This window comes from Oncorhynchus mykiss, chromosome 4, assembly GCF_057628025.1.
Source record: "Oncorhynchus mykiss isolate SJ-2025 chromosome 4, ASM5762802v1, whole genome shotgun sequence".
NCBI classification, from domain to species: Eukaryota; Metazoa; Chordata; class Actinopteri; order Salmoniformes; family Salmonidae; genus Oncorhynchus; species Oncorhynchus mykiss.
Window position 1 is genome coordinate 93,710,481 of NC_143025.1, and position 18,294 is coordinate 93,728,774.

Consider the following 18,294-nt stretch of genomic DNA (forward strand, 5'->3'; position numbering starts at 1 on the left):
TCACTCAGGGGCTTCGCTATATCACATTTGACATTGTCCGTAAGCTTGAGTTCATTTGCACACAACAAATCATACAATGACAGAAAGATCTGTGTGTTGTCCTTGTTAATGAAGACAGAGAAGAGCTCCAACTTCTTAATCATAGCCTCAATGTTGTCCTGAAGAGAAAAAAACATCCCCCAGATAGGCCAGTCCTGTGAGAAACTCGTCATCATCAAGCGCTCAGACAAGTGAAAACATCACCCAGATAGGCCAGTCCTGTGAGAAACTCGTCATCATCAAGTGAAAACATCCCCCAGACAGGCCAGTCCTGTGAGAAACTCGTCATCATCAAGTGAAAACATCACCCAGATAGGCCAGTCCTGTGAGAAACTCGTCATCATCAAGTGAAAACATCCCCCAGATAGGCCAGTCCTGTGAGAAACTCGTCATCATCAAGTGAAAACATCACCCAGATAGGCCAGTCCTGTGAGAAACTTGTCATCATCAAGTGAAAACATCCCCCAGATAGGCCAGTCCTGTGAGAAACTCGTCATCATCAAGTGAAAACATCCCCCAGATAGGCCAGTCCTGTGAGAAACTCGTCATCATCAAGTGAAAACATCCCCCAGATAGGCCAGTCCTGTGAGAAACTCGTCATCATCAAGTGAAAACACACGTGTCAATACTTTGCCCCTTGATAACCAGCTCACTGTGTTGAGGATCAGCGTGGTGGATGTGTTGTTGCCTGTCAGGAAGTCCAGGATCCAGTAGCAGAGAGAGGTGTTTAGTCCCAGGGTCCTTAGCTTAGTGATGAGCTTGGAGAGCACTATGGTGTTGAACGCTGAGCTGTAGTCAATGAACAGCATTCTTACATAGGTGTTCCTCTAGTCCAGGTGGGTGAGGGCAGTGTGGAGTGAAATAGCCTCATCTGTGGATTTGTTAACATGGCTATTTTTAACACTTTGTTTTAATAGAGTGGTTAAGGTCTGCCCTACACCAAGTTAACAAACCTGTTTCATGTTTAGTAGTTTGGCTGATGGGACTACCAGCTCTCTGTAACCTAGAGGACAACCAGTGGGTCCATCTCCTCTATACCACCCACCTGGTAGTGTGGTGGATGGGACTACCAGCTCTCTGTAACCTAGAGGACAACCAGTGGGTCCATCTCCTCTATACCACCCACCTGGTAGTGTGGTGGATGGGACTACCAGCTCTCTGTAACCTAGAGGACAACCAGTGGGTCCATCTCCTCTATACCACCCACCTGGTAGTGTGGTGGATGGGACTACCAGCTCTCTGTAACCTAGAGGACAACCAGTGGGTCCATCTCCTCTATACCACCCACCTGGTAGTGTGGTGGATGGGACTACCAGCTCTCTGTAACCTAGAGGACAACCAGTGGGTCCATCTCCTCTATACCACCCACCTGGTAGTGTGGTGGATGGGACTACCAGCTCTCTGTAACCTAGAGGACAACCAGTGGGTCCATCTCCTCTATACCACCCACCTGGTAGTGTGGTGGATGGGACTACCAGCTCTCTGTAACCTAGAGGGCAACCAGAGGGTCCATCTCCTCTATACCACCCACCTGGTAGTGTGGTGGATGGGACTACCAGCTCTCTGTAACCTAGAGGGCAACCAGAGGGTCCATCTCCTCTATACCACCCACCTGGTAGTGTGGTGGATGGGACTACCAGCTCTCTGTAACCTAGAGGGCAACCAGTGGTTCCATCTCCTCTATACCACCCACCTGGTAGTGTGGTGGATGGGACTACCAGCTCTCTGTAACCTAGAGGACAACCAGTGGGTCCATCTCCTCTATACCACCCACCTGGTAGTGTGGTGGATGGGACTACCAGCTCTCTGTAACCTAGAGGACAACCAGTGGGTCCGTCTCCTCTATACCACCCACCTGGTAGTGTGGTGGATGGGACTAACAGCTCTCTGTAACCTAGAGGACAACCAGTGGGTCCATCTCCTCTATACCACCCACCTGGTAGTGTGGTGGATGGGACTACCAGCTCTCTGTAACCTAGAGGACAACCAGTGGGTCCATCTCCTCTATACCACACACCTGGTAGTGTGGTGGATGGGACTACCAGCTCTCTGTAACCTAGAGGACAACCAGTGGGTCCATCTCCTCTATACCACCCACCTGGTAGTGTGGTGGATGGGACTACCAGCTCTCTGTAACCTAGAGGACAACCAGTGGGTCCATCTCCTCTATACCACCCACCTGGTAGTGTGGTGGATGGGACTACCAGCTCTCTGTAACCTAGAGGACAACCAGTGGGTCCATCTCCTCTATACCACCCACCTGGTAGTGTGGTGGATGGGACTAACAGCTCTCTGTAACCTAGAGGACAACCAGTGGGTCCATCTCCTCTATACCACCCACCTGGTAGTGTGGTGGATGGGACTACCAGCTCTCTGTAACCTAGAGGACAACCAGTGGGTCCATCTCCTCTATACCACCCACCTGGTAGTTTGGTGGATGGGACTACCAGCTCTCTGTAACCTAGAGGACAACCAGTGGGTCCATCTCCTCTATACCACCCACCTGGTAGTGTGGTGGATGGGACTACCAGCTCTCTGTAACCTAGAGGACAACCAGTGGGTCCATCTCCTCTATACCACCCACCTGGTAGTGTGGTGGATGGGACTACCAGCTCTCTGTAACCTAGAGGACAACCAGTGGGTCCATCTCCTCTATACCACCCACCTGGTAGTGTGGTGGATGGGACTACCAGCTCTCTGTAACCTAGAGGACAACCAGTGGGTCCATCTCCTCTATACCACCCACCTGGTAGTTTGGTGGATGGGACTACCAGCTCTCTGTAACCTAGAGGACAACCAGTGGGTCCATCTCCTCTATACCACCCACCTGGTAGTGTGGTGGATGGGACTACCAGCTCTCTGTAACCTAGAGGACAACCAGTGGGTCCATCTCCTCTATACCACCCACCTGGTAGTGTGGTGGATGGGACTACCAACTCTCTGTAACCTAGAGGACAACCAGTGGGTCCATCTCCTCTATACCACCCACCTGGTAGTGTGGTGGATGGGACTACCAGCTCTCTGTAACCTCCCTCTCTCCCCCGTTCACCCTCTACCTCCCCTCTCTAGGATATATTAGGTGGTCCCGATGCTGCAGAACAGAGATATGACGGTACAACCTTCCAGTGTTGTTATTTATGTGGTTTAGGCTCCTCCCTCTCTCCCCCGTTCACCCTCTACCTCCCCCTCTCTAGGATATATTAGGTGGTCCCGATGCTGCAGAACAGAGATATGACGGTACAACCTTCCAGTGTTGTTATTTATGTGGTTTAGGCTCCTCCCTCTCTCCCCCGTTCACCCTCTACCTCCCCCTCTCTAGGATATATTAGGTGGTCCCGATGCTGCAGAACAGAGATATGACTCGGAGTTCTTTAAGAAGTTCCGGAACCAGAATATCATTCTGTCAGCCAGAACCTACGCCAGGGTAAACCCTTCTTCTGTACCCTTCTTCTGTACCCTTACACTGTGTCTCTGTCGTCTCTGTCTCTGTCGTCTCTGTCGTCTCTCTGTCTCTCTCTCTGTCGTCTCTCTGTCTCTCTCTGTCTCTCTCTCTGTGTCTCTCTGTCTCTCTCTCTCTCTCTCTCTCTCTCTCTGTGTGAGACTACTTTTGGTTACTACATGATCCCATGTGTGTTATTTCATAGTTTTGATGTCTTCACTATTATTCTACAATGTAAAAATAAAATCCCTTGAGTAGATGTGTCCAACCTTTAGACCGGTGCTGTATATCAACTGTTATGGTTTTATTGATTTATATATATGTGTGTTTTCCCTCTACCTAATCTATTTTTTAAAATATATATGTTTTGGGGGGGGGGGGGTGCGTTTGATTATGCTTTGAATGTCCTGTAGCTAAATGGGTTTGTTAAAATCCATATTTGTCTCTGGTCTGACTTCCTCTCTTCTAATGTCCTGTTTTATACCTCTAGGAGAGTAATGTCCAGGCACTGGACATCCTGTTCACCTATCATGGAGCAGAGCTTCTCCAACACCGATTGGCTATCCTCTTCAACTTCCCAGAAACCACCTCGCCACACGAGTACACCATCCTGCTGCCGGAGGCCTGGTGAGAGAGCGACGCACACACTCACACACATTGTTTTCTATTGGTGTTGATAGTTTTTAGAACACTGATGTCAGTCTGGGGGATGTTGGCCTGGGCCCAGGACACTGATGTCAGTCTGGGGAATGTTGGCCTGGGCCCAGGACACTGATGTCAGTCTGGGGGATGTTGGCCTGGGCCCAGGACACTGATGTCAGTCTGGGGGATGTTGGCCTGGGCCCAGGACACTGATGTCAGTCTGGGGAATGTTGGCCTGGGCCCAGGACACTGATGTCAGTCTGGGGAATGTTGGCCTGGGCCCAGGACACTGATGTCAGTCTGGGGGATGTTGGCCTGGGCCCAGGACACTGATGTCAGTCTGGGGGATGTTGGCCTGGGCCCAGGACACTGATGTCAGTCTGGGGGATGTTGGCCTGGGCCCAGGACACTGATGTCATTCTGGGGGATGTTGGCCTGGGCCCAGGACACTGTGGTTGTTCTGGGGATGTTGGCCTGGGCCCAGGACACTGTGGTTGATCTGGGGATGTTGGCCTGGGCCCAGGACACTGTGGTTGATCTGGGGATGTTGGCCTGGGCCCAGGACACTGTGGTTGATCTGGGGATGTTGGCCTGGGCCCAGGACACTGTGGTTGTTCTGGGGATGTTGGCCTGGGCCCAGGACACTGTGGTTGTTCTGGGGATGTTGGCCTGGGCCCAGGACACTGTGGTTGATCTGGGGATGTTGGCCTGGGCCCAGGACACTGTGGTTGATCTGGGGATGTTGGCCTGGGCCCAGGACACTGTGGTTGTTCTGGGGATGTTGGCCTGGGCCCAGGACACTGTGGTTGATCTGGGGATGTTGGCCTGGGCCCAGGACACTGTGGTTGTTCTGGGGATGTTGGCCTGGGCCCAGGACACTGTGGTTGTTCTGGGGATGTTGGCCTGGGCCCAGGACACTATGGTTGTTCTGGGGATGTTGGCCTGGGCTCAGGACACTGATGTCAGTCTGGGGATGTTGGTCTGTGCCCAGGACACTGCTGTCAGTCTGGGGGATGTTGGTCTGGGCCCAGGACACTGATGTTGATCTGTGGTTAAAATTAAATAAAATGAAATGAACATTACACTCACAGAAGTTTCAAATTAAATAAAGACAATTCAAATATTATGTCTATATACAGTGTTGTAACAATGTACAAATAGTTAAAGTACAAAAGGGAAAATAAATTAACATAAATATGGGTTGTATTTACAATGGTGTGTGTTCTTCACTGGTTGCCCTTTTCTCGTGGCAACAGGTCACAAATCTTGCTGCTGTGATGTCACACTGGAATTTCAAATTCTTTGTGTGTCTGTGTAATCTGAGGGAAATATGTGTCTCTATGTTCGTACATAGATGGTGGTATTTAACCATGGCAAGGTGACTGGTAGTGAGGTAGAATACAGTGTAGTTATTCCCTCTGCAAGGCAATCAAACAAGCAATCTAAACATCAGTCTAGAGACAAAGTAGAGTCACAATTCAACGGCTCAGACACTAGAGGTATGTGGCAGGGACTACAGACAATCACGGACTACAAAAAGAACCAGCCCTGTCTCCGAGACCGTCGTCTTGCTCCCGGACAAGCTAAACACCTTCTTCACCCGCTTTGAGGATAACACAGTGCCACCGACGCAGCCCTCGGCCAAGGACTGTGGTCCTCCGTGGTCGACGTGAGTAAGGACGGTGGTCCTCCGTGGTCGCCGTGAGTAAGGACTGTGGTCCTCCGTGGTCGCCGTGAGTAAGGACTGTGGTCCTCCGTGGTCGACGTGAGTAAGGACTGTGGTCCTCCGTGGTCGACGTGAGTAAGGACTGTGGTCCTCCGTGGTCGACGTGAGTAAGGACTGTGGTCCTCCGTGGTCGACGTGAGTAAGGACTGTGGTCCTCCGTGGTCGACGTGAGTAAGGACTGTGGTCCTCCGTGGTCGACGTGAGTAAGGACGGTGGTCCTCCGTGGTCGACGTGAGTAAGGACTGTGGTCCTCCGTGGTCGACGTGAGTAAGGACTGTGGTCCTCCGTGGTCGACGTGAGTAAGGACTGTGGTCCTCCGTGGTCGACGTGAGTAAGGACCGTGGTCGACGTGAGTAAGGACTGTGGTCCTCCGTGGGCGACGTGAGTAAGGACTGTGGTCCTCCGTGGTCGACGTGAGTAAGGACTGTGGTCCTCCGTGGTCGACGTGAGTAAGGACGGTGGTCCTCCGTGGTCGCCGTGAGTAAGGACTGTGGTCCTCCGTGGTCGACGTGAGTAAGGACTGTGGTCCTCCGTGGTCGACGTGAGTAAGGACTGTGGTCCTCCGTGGTCGACGTGAGTAAGGATTGTGGTCCTCCGTGGTCGACGTGAGTAAGGACTGTGGTCCTCCGTGGTCGACGTGAGTAAGGACTGTGGTCCTCCGTGGTCGCCGTGAGTAAGGACTGTGGTCCTCCGTGGTCGACGTGAGTAAGGACTGTGGTCCTCCGTGGTCGACGTGAGTAAGGACTGTGGTCCTCCGTGGTCGACGTGAGTAAGGACTGTGGTCCTCCGTGGTCGACGTGAGTAAGGACTGTGGTCCTCCGTGGTCGACGTGAGTAAGGACTGTGGTCCTCCGTGGTCGACGTGAGTAAGGACTGTGGTCCTCCGTGGTCGCCGTGAGTAAGGACTGTGGTCCTCCGTGGTCGACGTGAGTAAGGACTGTGGTCCTCCGTGGTCGACGTGAGTAAGGACTGTGGTCCTCCGTGGTCGACGTGAGTAAGGACTGTGGTCCTCCGTGGTCGACGTGAGTAAGGACTGTGGTCCTCCGTGGTCGACGTGAGTAAGGACTGTGGTCCTCCGTGGTCAACGTGAGTAAGGACGGTGGTCCTCCGTGGTCGACGTGAGTAAGGACTGTGGTCCTCCGTGGTCGACGTGAGTAAGGACTGTGGTCCTCCGTGGTCGACGTGAGTAAGGACTGTGGTCCTCCGTGGTCGACGTGAGTAAGGACTGTGGTCCTCCGTGGTCGACGTGAGTAAGGACTGTGGTCCTCCGTGGTCGACGTGAGTAAGACATTCAAGCGTGTTAACCCACACAAGGATGTCCGCTCAGACGGCATCCCTAGCCGCGTCCTCAGAGCATGCGCAGACCAGCTGACTGGAGTGTTTACGGACATATTCAATCTCTCCCACTTCCGTCATCATGAAGTGCTTTGAGAGACTAGTCAAGGACCATATCACCTCCACCCTACCTGACACCCTAGACCCACTCCAATTTGCTTACCGCCCAAATAGGTCCACAGACGATGCAATCGCAACCACACTGCACACTGCCCTAACCCATCTGGACAAGAGGAATACCTATGTGAGAATGCTGTTCATCGACTACAGCTCGGCATTTAACACCATAGTACCCTCCAAACTCGTCATTAAGCTCGAGATCCTGGGTGTCGACCCCGCCCTGTGCAACTGGGTACTGGACTTCCTGACGGGACGCCCCCAGGTGGTGAGGGTAGGTAACAACATCTCCACCCCGCTGATCATCAACACTGGGGCCCCACAAGGGTGCGTTCTGAGCCCTCTCCTGTACTCCCTGTTCACCCACGACTGCGTGGCCACGCACGCCTCCAACTTAATCATCACCTTAACCCGGACATATGGACGAGCGATGTCAGAGCAGAACGGACTAACATACAGTAGAATAGTATAGAATACAGTATATACATAGACTTAGATACAGTAGAATAGAATACAGTATATACATATGAGATGAGTAATACATAGACTAAGATATAGTAGAATAGTATAGAATACAGTAATACATAGACTAAGATACAGTAGTATAGTATAGAATACAGTATATACATAGACTAAGATACAGTAGAATAGTATAGAATACAGTAATACATAGACTAAGATACAGTAGTATAGTATAGAATACAGTATATACATAGACTAAGATACAGTAGAATAGTATAGAATACAGTAATACATAGACTAAGATACAGTAGAATAGTATAGAATACAGTAATACATAGACTAAGATACAGTAGAATAGAATAGAATACAGTATATACATAGACTAAGATATAGTAGAATAGTATAGAATACAGTATATACATATGAGTAATACATAGACTAAGATACAGTAGAATAGAATAGAATACAGTAATACATAGACTAAGATACAGTAGTATAGTATAGAATACAGTATATACATAGACTAAGATACAGTAGAATAGTATAGAATACAGTAATACATAGACTAAGATAGAGTAGAATAGTATAGAATACAGTATATACATATGAGATGAGTATATACATAGACTAAGATACAGTAGAATAGTATAGAATACAGTAATACATAGACTAAGATACAGTAGAATAGTATAGAATACAGTATATACATATGAGATGAGTAATACATAGACTAAGATATAGTAGAATAGTATAGAATACAGTAATACATAGACTAAGATACAGTAGGATATAATACAGTATATACATATGAGATGAGTAATACATAGACTAAGATACAGTATAGTACAGAATACAGTATATACATAGACTAAGATACAGTATAGTATAGAATTCAGTATATACATAGACTAAGATACAGTATAGTATAGAATTCAGTATATACATAGACTAAGATACAGTAGTATAGTACAGAATACAGTATATACATATGAGATGAGTAATACAGGATATGTAAACATTATTAAAGTAACTAGTGTTCCACTCCTTAGGGTGGCCAGTGATTTCTAGTCTATGATCTCTTTGGCCTTCCTGTGACATCCTGTGACATCGGGTGGTGTAGGTGTCCTGGAGGGCAGGTAGTTTGCCCCCGGTGATGCGTTGTGCAGACCTCACTACCCTCTGGAGAGCCTTACGGTTGAGGGCGGTGCAGTTGCCATACCAGGCGGTGATACAGCCCGACAGGATGCTCTCGATTGTGCATCTGTAAAAGTTTGTGTTTTTGGTGAACAGCCACATTTCTTCAGCCTCCCGAGGTTGAAGAGGCGCTGTTGTGCCTTCTTCACCACGCTGTCTGTGTGGGTGAACCATTTCAGTTTGCCTGTGATGTGTACGCCGAGGAACTTGAATCTTTCCACCCTCTCCACTACTGTCCTGTCGATGTGGATAGGGGGGGGGGGTGTTCCCTCTGCTGTTTCCTGAAGTCCACAATCATCTCCTCAGCTTTGTTGACGTTGAGTGAGAGGTTGTTTTCCTGACACCACACTCCCAGAGCTCTTATATATTTAGATCATACTGCTCTCTCTCTCTCTCACTAAAATTCAGATATTATTATTTATTGACATTAAATACAATTAGTGGATGCTGCTGTAGTAGTATAATGGTACAGTAGTTCAGTAAATACAGTTTAATGCAGATCTCTCGCTCTCATTTCAATTACAGTTTCAATTTAAGGGTCTTTATTGGAAAACATATGTTGACATTACCAAAGCAAATAAAGTAGATAATAAACTAAATTGAAATAAACAATAAAAATTAACAGTAAACATAGAAGTTCCAAAATAAGAAGTTCATTCAAATGTCATTATTTATATATATACAGTGTTGTAGTGATGCTTCTGTCGCTCGCTCTCCTTTCTCCTCTATCCTCTCTATTCTCTCTCCTCTCTCATTTATATTCTCTCTATTCTCTCTCCTCTCTATTCTCTCTCCTCTCTATTCTCTCTCCTCTCTATTCTCTCTCCTCTCTCATTTCTCTCCTCTCTCTAATCTTTATTCTCTCTCATTTCTCTCCTCTCTCTCCTCTCTATTCTCTCTCCTCTCTATTCTCTCTCCCTTCTATTCTCTCTCCTCTCTCATTTCTCTCCTCTCTCTAATCTTTATTCTCTCTCATTTCTCTCCTCTCTCTCCTCTCTATTCTCTCTCCTATCTCCTTTCTCTCTCTCATTTCTCTATTCTCTCTCCTCTCTATTCTCTCTCCTCTCTCATTTCTATTCTCTCTATTCTCTCTCCTCTCTCATTTCTCTCTCTCATTTCTCTATTCTCTCTCCTCTCTATTCTCTCTCCTCTCTCATTTCTATTCTCTCTATTCTCTCTCCTATCTCCTTTCTCTCTCTCATTTCTCTATTCTCTCTCCTCTCCTTTCTCTCTCTCCTTTCTCTCTCTCATTTCTCTCTTCTCTATTCTCTCTCCTCTCTCCTCTCTATACTCTCTCCTCTCATTTCTCTCCTCTCTATTCTCTCATCTCTCCTTTCTCTCCTCTCTCCTCTCTATTATCTCTCCTCTCTCCTCTCTATACTCTCTCCTCTCATTTCTCTCCTCTCTATTCTCTATTCTCTCTCCTTTCTCTCTCCTTTCTCTCTCCTTTCTCTCCTCTCTCTTCTCTATTCTCTCTCATCTTTCCTTTCTCTCTCTCATTTCTCTCCTCTCTCTTCTATATTCTCTCTTCTGTATCTTTATTTTTCTGTATTTCTCTCTCTTTGTGGGGTGTCTGCAGTCTCTTCTCCACTATTTTCTTTCCTCCACCCCCCCTCTCTCTATTCCCCTCGCTCTCAACCCCCTCCTCTCTCTATTCCCCTCGCTCTCAACCCCCTCCTCTCGCTATTCCCCTCGCTCTCAACCCCCTCCTCTCTCTATTCCCCTCGCTCTCAACCCCCTCCTCTCTCTATTCCCCTCGCTCTCAACCCCCTCCTCTCTCTATTCCCCTCGCTCTCAACCCCCTCCTCTCGCTATTCCCCTCGCTCTCAACCCCCTCCTCTCTCTATTCCCCTCGCTCTCAACCCCCTCCTCTCGCTATTCCCCTCGCTCTCAACCCCCTCCTCTCGCTATTCCCCTCGCTCTCAACCCCCTCCTCTCTCTATTCCCCTCGCTCTCAACCCCCTCCTCTCTCTATTCCCCTCGCTCTCAACCCCCTCCTCTCGCTATTCCCCTCGCTCTCAACCCCCTCCTCTCTCTATTCCCCTCGCTCTCCACCCCCTCCTCTCTCTATTCCCCTCGCTCTCAACCCCCTCCTCTCGCTATTCCCCTCGCTCTCAACCCCCTCCTCTCGCTATTCCCCTCGCTCTCAACCCCCTCCTCTCTCTATTCCCCTCGCTCTCAACCCCCTCCTCTCTCTATTCCCCTCGCTCTCAACCCCCTCCTCTCGCTATTCCCCTCGCTCTCAACCCCCTCCTCTCTCTATTCCCCTCGCTCTCAACCCCCTCCTCTCTCTATTCCCCTCGCTCTCAACCCCCTCCTCTCTCTATTCCCCTCGCTCTCAACCCCCTCCTCTCGCTATTCCCCTCGCTCTCAACCCCCTCCTCTCTCTATTCCCCTCGCTCTCAACCCCCTCCTCTCTCTATTCCCCTCGCTCTCAACCCCCTCCTCTCTCTATTCCCCTCGCTCTCAACCCCCCCTCTCTCTATTCCCCTCGCTCTCCACCCCCTCCTCTCTCTATTCCCCTCGCTCTCCACCCCCTCCTCTCTCTATTCCCCTCGCTCTCAACCCCCTCCTCTCTCTATTCCCCTCGCTCTCAACCCCCTCCTCTCTCTATTCCCCTCGCTCTCAACCCCCTCCTCTCTCTATTCCCCTCGCTCTCAACCCCCCCTCTCTCTATTCCCCTCGCTCTCCACCCCCTCCTCTCTCTATTCCCCTCTCTCTATTCCCCTCGCTCTCCACCCCCTCCTCTCTCTATCCCCCTCGCTCTCAACCCCCTCCTCTCTCTATTCCCCTCGCTCTCAACCCCCTCCTCTCTCTATTCCCCTCGCTCTCAACCCCCTCCTCTCTCTATTCCCCTCGCTCTCAACCCCCTCCTCTCTCTATTCCCCTCGCTCTCCACCCCCTCTCTCTATTCCCCTCGCTCTCCACCCCCTCCTCTCTCTATTCCCCTCGCTCTCCACCCCCTCCTCTCTCTATTCCCCTCGCTCTCAACCCCCTCCTCTCTCTATTCCCCTTGCTCTCCACCCCCTCCTCTCTCAATTCCCCTCACTCTCCACCCCCTCTCTCTATTCCCCTCGCTCTCCACCCCCTCTCTCTATTCCCCTCGCTCTCCACCCCCTCTCTCTATTCCCCTCGCTCTCCACCCTCTCTCTCTATTCCCCTCGCTCTCCACCCCCTCCTCTCTCTATTCCCCTCGCTATCCACCCCCTCCTCTCTCTATTCCCCTCGCTCCCCCCCCCCTCTCTATTCCCCTCGCTCCCCCCCCTCTCTATTCCCCTCGCTCTCCACCCCCTCTCTCTATTCCCCTCGCTCTCCACCCCACCTCTCTCTATTCCCCTCGCTCTCCACCCCCTCGCTCTATTCCCCTCGCTCTCCCCCCCTCTCTCTATTCCCCTCGCTCTCCACCCCCTCCTCTCTATTCCCCTCGCTCTCCACCCCCTCCTCTCTATTCCCCTCGCTCTCCACCCCCTCCTCTCTCTATTCCCCTCGCTCTCCACCCCTCCTCTATATTCCCCTCGCTCTCCACCCCTTCCTCTCTCTATTCCCCTCGCTCTCCACCCCCTCCTCTCTCTATTCCCCTCGCTCTCAACCCCCTCCTCTCTCTATTCCCCTCGCTCTCCACCCCTCCTCTCTCTATTCCCCTCACTCTCCACCCCCTCTCTCTATTCCCCTCGCTCTCCACCCCCTCTCTCTATTCCCCTCGCTCTCCACCCCCTCTCTCTATTCCCCTCGCTCTCCACCCTCTCTCTCTATTCCCCTCGCTCTCCACCCCCTCCTCTCTCTATTCCCCTCGCTATCCACCCCCTCCTCTCTCTATTCCCCTCGCTCTCCCCCCCCTCTCTATTCCCCTCGCTCTCCCCCCCTCTCTCTATTCCCCTCGCTCTCCACCCCCTCCTCTCTATTCCCCTCGCTCTCCACCCCCTCCTCTCTCTATTCCCCTCGCTCTCCACCCCTCCTCTATATTCCCCTCGCTCTCCACCCCCTCCTCTCTCTATTCCCCTCGCTCTCCACCCCCTCTCCACCCCCTCCCTCTATTCCCCTCGCTCTCCACCCCCTCTCTCTATTCCCCTCTCTATTCCCCTCGCTCTCCACCCCCTCTCAACCCCCTCCCTCTATTCCCATCGCTCTCCACCCCCTCTCTCTATTCCCCTCGCTCTCCACCCCCTCTCCACCCCCTCTCTCTATTCCCCTCGCTCTCCACCCCCTATCTCTATTCCCCTCGCTCTCCACCCCACCTCTCTCTATTCCCCTCGCTCTCCACCCCCTCTCTCTATTCCCCTCGTTCTCCACCCCCTCTCTCTATTCCCCTCGCTCTCCACCCCCTCCTCTCTATTCCTCTCTCTATTCCCCTCACTCTCCACCCCTCCTCTATATTCCCCTCGCTCTCCACCCCCTCCTCTCTCTATTCCCCTCGCTCTCCACCTCCTCTCTCTATTCCCCTCGCTCTCCACCCCCTCTCTCTATTCCCCTCGCTCTCCACCCCCTCCTCTCTATTCCCCTCGCTCTCCACCCCCTCCTCTCTCTATTCCCCTCGCTCTCCACCCCTCCTCTATATTCCCCTCGCTCTCCACCCCCTCCTCTCTCTATTCCCCTCGCTCTCCACCCCCTCTCCATCCCTCCCTCTATTCCCCTCGCTCTCCACCCCCTCTCTCTATTCCCGTCTCCACCCCTTCTCTCTATTCCCCTCGCTCTCCACCCCTTCTCAACCCCCTCCCTCTATTCCCCTCGCTCTCCACCCCCTCTCTCTATTCCCCTCGCTCTCCACCCCCTCCTCTCTCTATTCCCCTCTCCACCCCTTCTCTCTGTTCCCCTCGCTCTCCACCCCTCTCCACCCCTTCTCTCTATTCCCCTCGCTCTCCACCCCCTCTCCACCCCCTCTCTCTATTCCCCTCGCTCTCCACCCCCTCTCTCTATTCCCCTCGCTCTCCACCCTCTCTCTCTATTCCCCTCGCTCTCCACCCCCTCCTCTCTCTATTCCCCTCGCTATCCACCCCCTCCTCTCTCTATTCCCCTCGCTCTCCCCCCCCTCTCTATTCCCCTCGCTCTCCCCCCCTCTCTCTATTCCCCTCGCTCTCCACCCCCTCCTCTCTATTCCCCTCGCTCTCCACCCCCTCCTCTCTCTATTCCCCTCGCTCTCCACCCCTCCTCTATATTCCCCTCGCTCTCCACCCCCTCCTCTCTCTATTCCCCTCGCTCTCCACCCCCTCTCCACCCCCTCCCTCTATTCCCCTCGCTCTCCACCCCCTCTCTCTATTCCCCTCTCTATTCCCCTCGCTCTCCACCCCCTCTCAACCCCCTCCCTCTATTCCCATCGCTCTCCACCCCCTCTCTCTATTCCCCTCGCTCTCCACCCCCTCTCCACCCCCTCTCTCTATTCCCCTCGCTCTCCACCCCCTATCTCTATTCCCCTCGCTCTCCACCCCACCTCTCTCTATTCCCCTCGCTCTCCACCCCCTCTCTCTATTCCCCTCGCTCTCCACCCCCTCTCTCTATTCCCCTCGCTCTCCACCCCCTCCTCTCTATTCCCCTTGCTCTCCACCCCCTCCTCTCTCTATTCCCCTCACTCTCCACCCCTCCTCTATATTCCCCTCGCTCTCCACCCCCTCCTCTCTCTATTCCCCTCGCTCTCCACCTCCTCTCTCTATTCCCCTCGCTCTCCACCCCCTCTCTCTATTCCCCTCGCTCTCCACCCCCTCCTCTCTATTCCCCTCGCTCTCCACCCCCTCCTCTCTCTATTCCCCTCGCTCTCCACCCCTCCTCTATATTCCCCTCGCTCTCCACCCCCTCCTCTCTCTATTCCCCTCGCTCTCCACCCCCTCTCCACCCCCTCCCTCTATTCCCCTCGCTCTCCACCCCCTCTCTCTATTCCCGTCTCCACCCCTTCTCTCTATTCCCCTCGCTCTCCACCCCTTCTCAACCCCCTCCCTCTATTCCCCTCGCTCTCCACCCCCTCTCTCTATTCCCCTCGCTCTCCACCCCCTCCCTCTTTTCCCCTCGCTCTCCACCCCCTCTCTCTATTCCCCTCGCTCTCCACCCCCTCTCTCTATTCCCCTCGCTCTCCACCCCCTCCCTCTATTCCCCTCGCTCTCCACCCCCTCTCCATCCCCTCTCTCTATTCCCCTCGCTCTCCACCCCCTCCTCTCTCTATTCCCCTCTCCACCCCTTCTCTCTGTTCCCCTCGCTCTCCACCCCTCTCCACCCTTCTCTCTATTCCCCTCGCTCTCCACCCCCTCTCCACCCCTCCTCTATATTCCCCTCGCTCTCCACCCCCTCCTCTCTCTATTCCCCTCGCTCTCCACCCCCTCTCCACCCCCTCCCTCTATTCCCCTCGCTCTCCACCCCCTCTCTCTATTCCCGTCTCCACCCCTTCTCTCTATTCCCCTCGCTCTCCACCCCTTCTCAACCCCCTCCCTCTATTCCCCTCGCTCTCCACCCCCTCTCTCTATTCCCCTCGCTCTCCACCCCCTCCTCTCTCTATTCCCCTCTCCACCCCTTCTCTCTGTTCCCCTCGCTCTCCACCCCTCTCCACCCCTTCTCTCTATTCCCCTCGCTCTCCACCCCCTCTCCACCCCCTCCCTCTATTCCCCTCGCTCTCCACCCCCTCTCTCTATTCCCCTCGCTCTCCACCCCCTCTCTCTATTCCCCTCGCTCTCCACCCTCTCTCTCTATTCCCCTCGCTCTCCACCCCCTCCTCTCTCTATTCCCCTCGCTATCCACCCCCTCCTCTCTCTATTCCCCTCGCTCTCCCCCCCCTCTCTATTCCCCTCGCTCTCCCCCCCCTCTCTCTATTCCCCTCGCTCTCCACCCCCTCCTCTCTATTCCCCTCGCTCTCCACCCCCTCCTCTCTCTATTCCCCTCGCTCTCCACCCCTCCTCTATATTCCCCTCGCTCTCCACCCCCTCCTCTCTCTATTCCCCTCGCTCTCCACCCCCTCTCCACCCCCTCCCTCTATTCCCCTCGCTCTCCACCCCCTCTCTCTATTCCCCTCGCTCTCCACCCCCTCCTCTCTATTCCCCTTGCTCTCCACCCCCTCCTCTCTCTATTCCCCTCACTCTCCACCCCTCCTCTATATTCCCCTCGCTCTCCACCCCCTCCTCTCTCTATTCCCCTCGCTCTCCACCTCCTCTCTCTATTCCCCTCGCTCTCCACCCCCTCTCTCTATTCCCCTCGCTCTCCACCCCCTCCTCTCTATTCCCCTCGCTCTCCACCCCCTCCTCTCTCTATTCCCCTCGCTCTCCACCCCTCCTCTATATTCCCCTCGCTCTCCACCCCCTCCTCTCTCTATTCCCCTCGCTCTCCACCCCCTCTCCACCCCCTCCCTCTATTCCCCTCGCTCTCCACCCCCTCTCTCTATTCCCGTCTCCACCCCTTCTCTCTATTCCCCTCGCTCTCCACCCCTTCTCAACCCCCTCCCTCTATTCCCCTCGCTCTCCACCCCCTCTCTCTATTCCCCTCGCTCTCCACCCCCTCCCTCTTTTCCCCTCGCTCTCCACCCCCTCTCTCTATTCCCCTCGCTCTCCACCCCCTCTCTCTATTCCCCTCGCTCTCCACCCCCTCCCTCTATTCCCCTCGCTCTCCACCCCCTCTCCATCCCCTCTCTCTATTCCCCTCGCTCTCCACCCCCTCCTCTCTCTATTCCCCTCTCCACCCCTTCTCTCTGTTCCCCTCGCTCTCCACCCCTCTCCACCCCTTCTCTCTATTCCCCTCGCTCTCCACCCCCTCTCCACCCCTCCTCTATATTCCCCTCGCTCTCCACCCCCTCCTCTCTCTATTCCCCTCGCTCTCCACCCCCTCTCCACCCCCTCCCTCTATTCCCCTCGCTCTCCACCCCCTCTCTCTATTCCCGTCTCCACCCCTTCTCTCTATTCCCCTCGCTCTCCACCCCTTCTCAACCCCCTCCCTCTATTCCCCTCGCTCTCCACCCCCTCTCTCTATTCCCCTCGCTCTCCACCCCCTCCTCTCTCTATTCCCCTCTCCACCCCTTCTCTCTGTTCCCCTCGCTCTCCACCCCTCTCCACCCCTTCTCTCTATTCCCCTCGCTCTCCACCCCCTCTCCACCCCCTCCCTCTATTCCCCTCGCTCTCCACCCCCTCTCTCTATTCCCCTCGCTCTCCACCCCCTCTCTCTATTCCCCTCGCTCTCCACCCTCTCTCTCTATTCCCCTCGCTCTCCACCCCCTCCTCTCTCTATTCCCCTCGCTATCCACCCCCTCCTCTCTCTATTCCCCTCGCTCTCCCCCCCCTCTCTATTCCCCTCGCTCTCCCCCCCTCTCTCTATTCCCCTCGCTCTCCACCCCCTCCTCTCTATTCCCCTCGCTCTCCACCCCCTCCTCTCTCTATTCCCCTCGCTCTCCACCCCCTCCTCTCTCTATTCCCCTCGCTCTCCACCCCCTCTCCACCCCCTCCCTCTATTCCCCTCGCTCTCCACCCCCTCTCTCTATTCCCCTCTCTATTCCCCTCGCTCTCCACCCCCTCTCAACCCCCTCCCTCTATTCCCATCGCTCTCCACCCCCTCTCTCTATTCCCCTCGCTCTCCACCCCCTCTCTCTATTCCCCTCGCTCTCCACCCCCTATCTCTATTCCCCTCGCTCTCCACCCCACCTCTCTCTATTCCCCTCGCTCTCCACCCCCTCTCTCTATTCCCCTCGCTCTCCACCCCCTCTCTCTATTCCCCTCGCTCTCCACCCCCTCCTCTCTATTCCCCTTGCTCTCCACCCCCTCCTCTCTCTATTCCCCTCACTCTCCACCCCTCCTCTATATTCCCCTCGCTCTCCACCCCCTCCTCTCTCTATTCCCCTCGCTCTCCACCTCCTCTCTCTATTCCCCTCGCTCTCCACCCCCTCTCTCTATTCCCCTCGCTCTCCACCCCCTCCTCTCTATTCCCCTCGCTCTCCACCCCCTCCTCTCTCTATTCCCCTCGCTCTCCACCCCTCCTCTATATTCCCCTCGCTCTCCACCCCCTCCTCTCTCTATTCCCCTCGCTCTCCACCCCCTCTCCACCCCCTCCCTCTATTCCCCTCGCTCTCCACCCCCTCTCTCTATTCCCGTCTCCACCCCTTCTCTCTATTCCCCTCGCTCTCCACCCCTTCTCAACCCCCTCCCTCTATTCCCCTCGCTCTCCACCCCCTCTCTCTATTCCCCTCGCTCTCCACCCCCTCCCTCTTTTCCCCTCGCTCTCCACCCCCTCTCTCTATTCCCCTCGCTCTCCACCCCCTCTCTCTATTCCCCTCGCTCTCCACCCCCTCCCTCTATTCCCCTCGCTCTCCACCCCCTCTCCATCCCCTCTCTCTATTCCCCTCGCTCTCCACCCCCTCCTCTCTCTATTCCCCTCTCCACCCCTTC

General features: G+C 54.0%; 1 protein-coding gene across 1 annotated transcript in view; it reads left to right on the forward strand.

Moving 5' to 3' along the window:
- nbas (NBAS subunit of NRZ tethering complex) overlaps positions 1–18,294 on the forward strand; it is a 296,853-nt gene that overhangs the window by 62,507 nt on the left and 216,052 nt on the right. Inside the window, 2 exon segments of the mRNA XM_090233327.1 lie at positions 3,359–3,463; positions 3,969–4,105. Coding sequence (XP_090089453.1) covers positions 3,359–3,463; positions 3,969–4,105 — 242 coding nt within the window.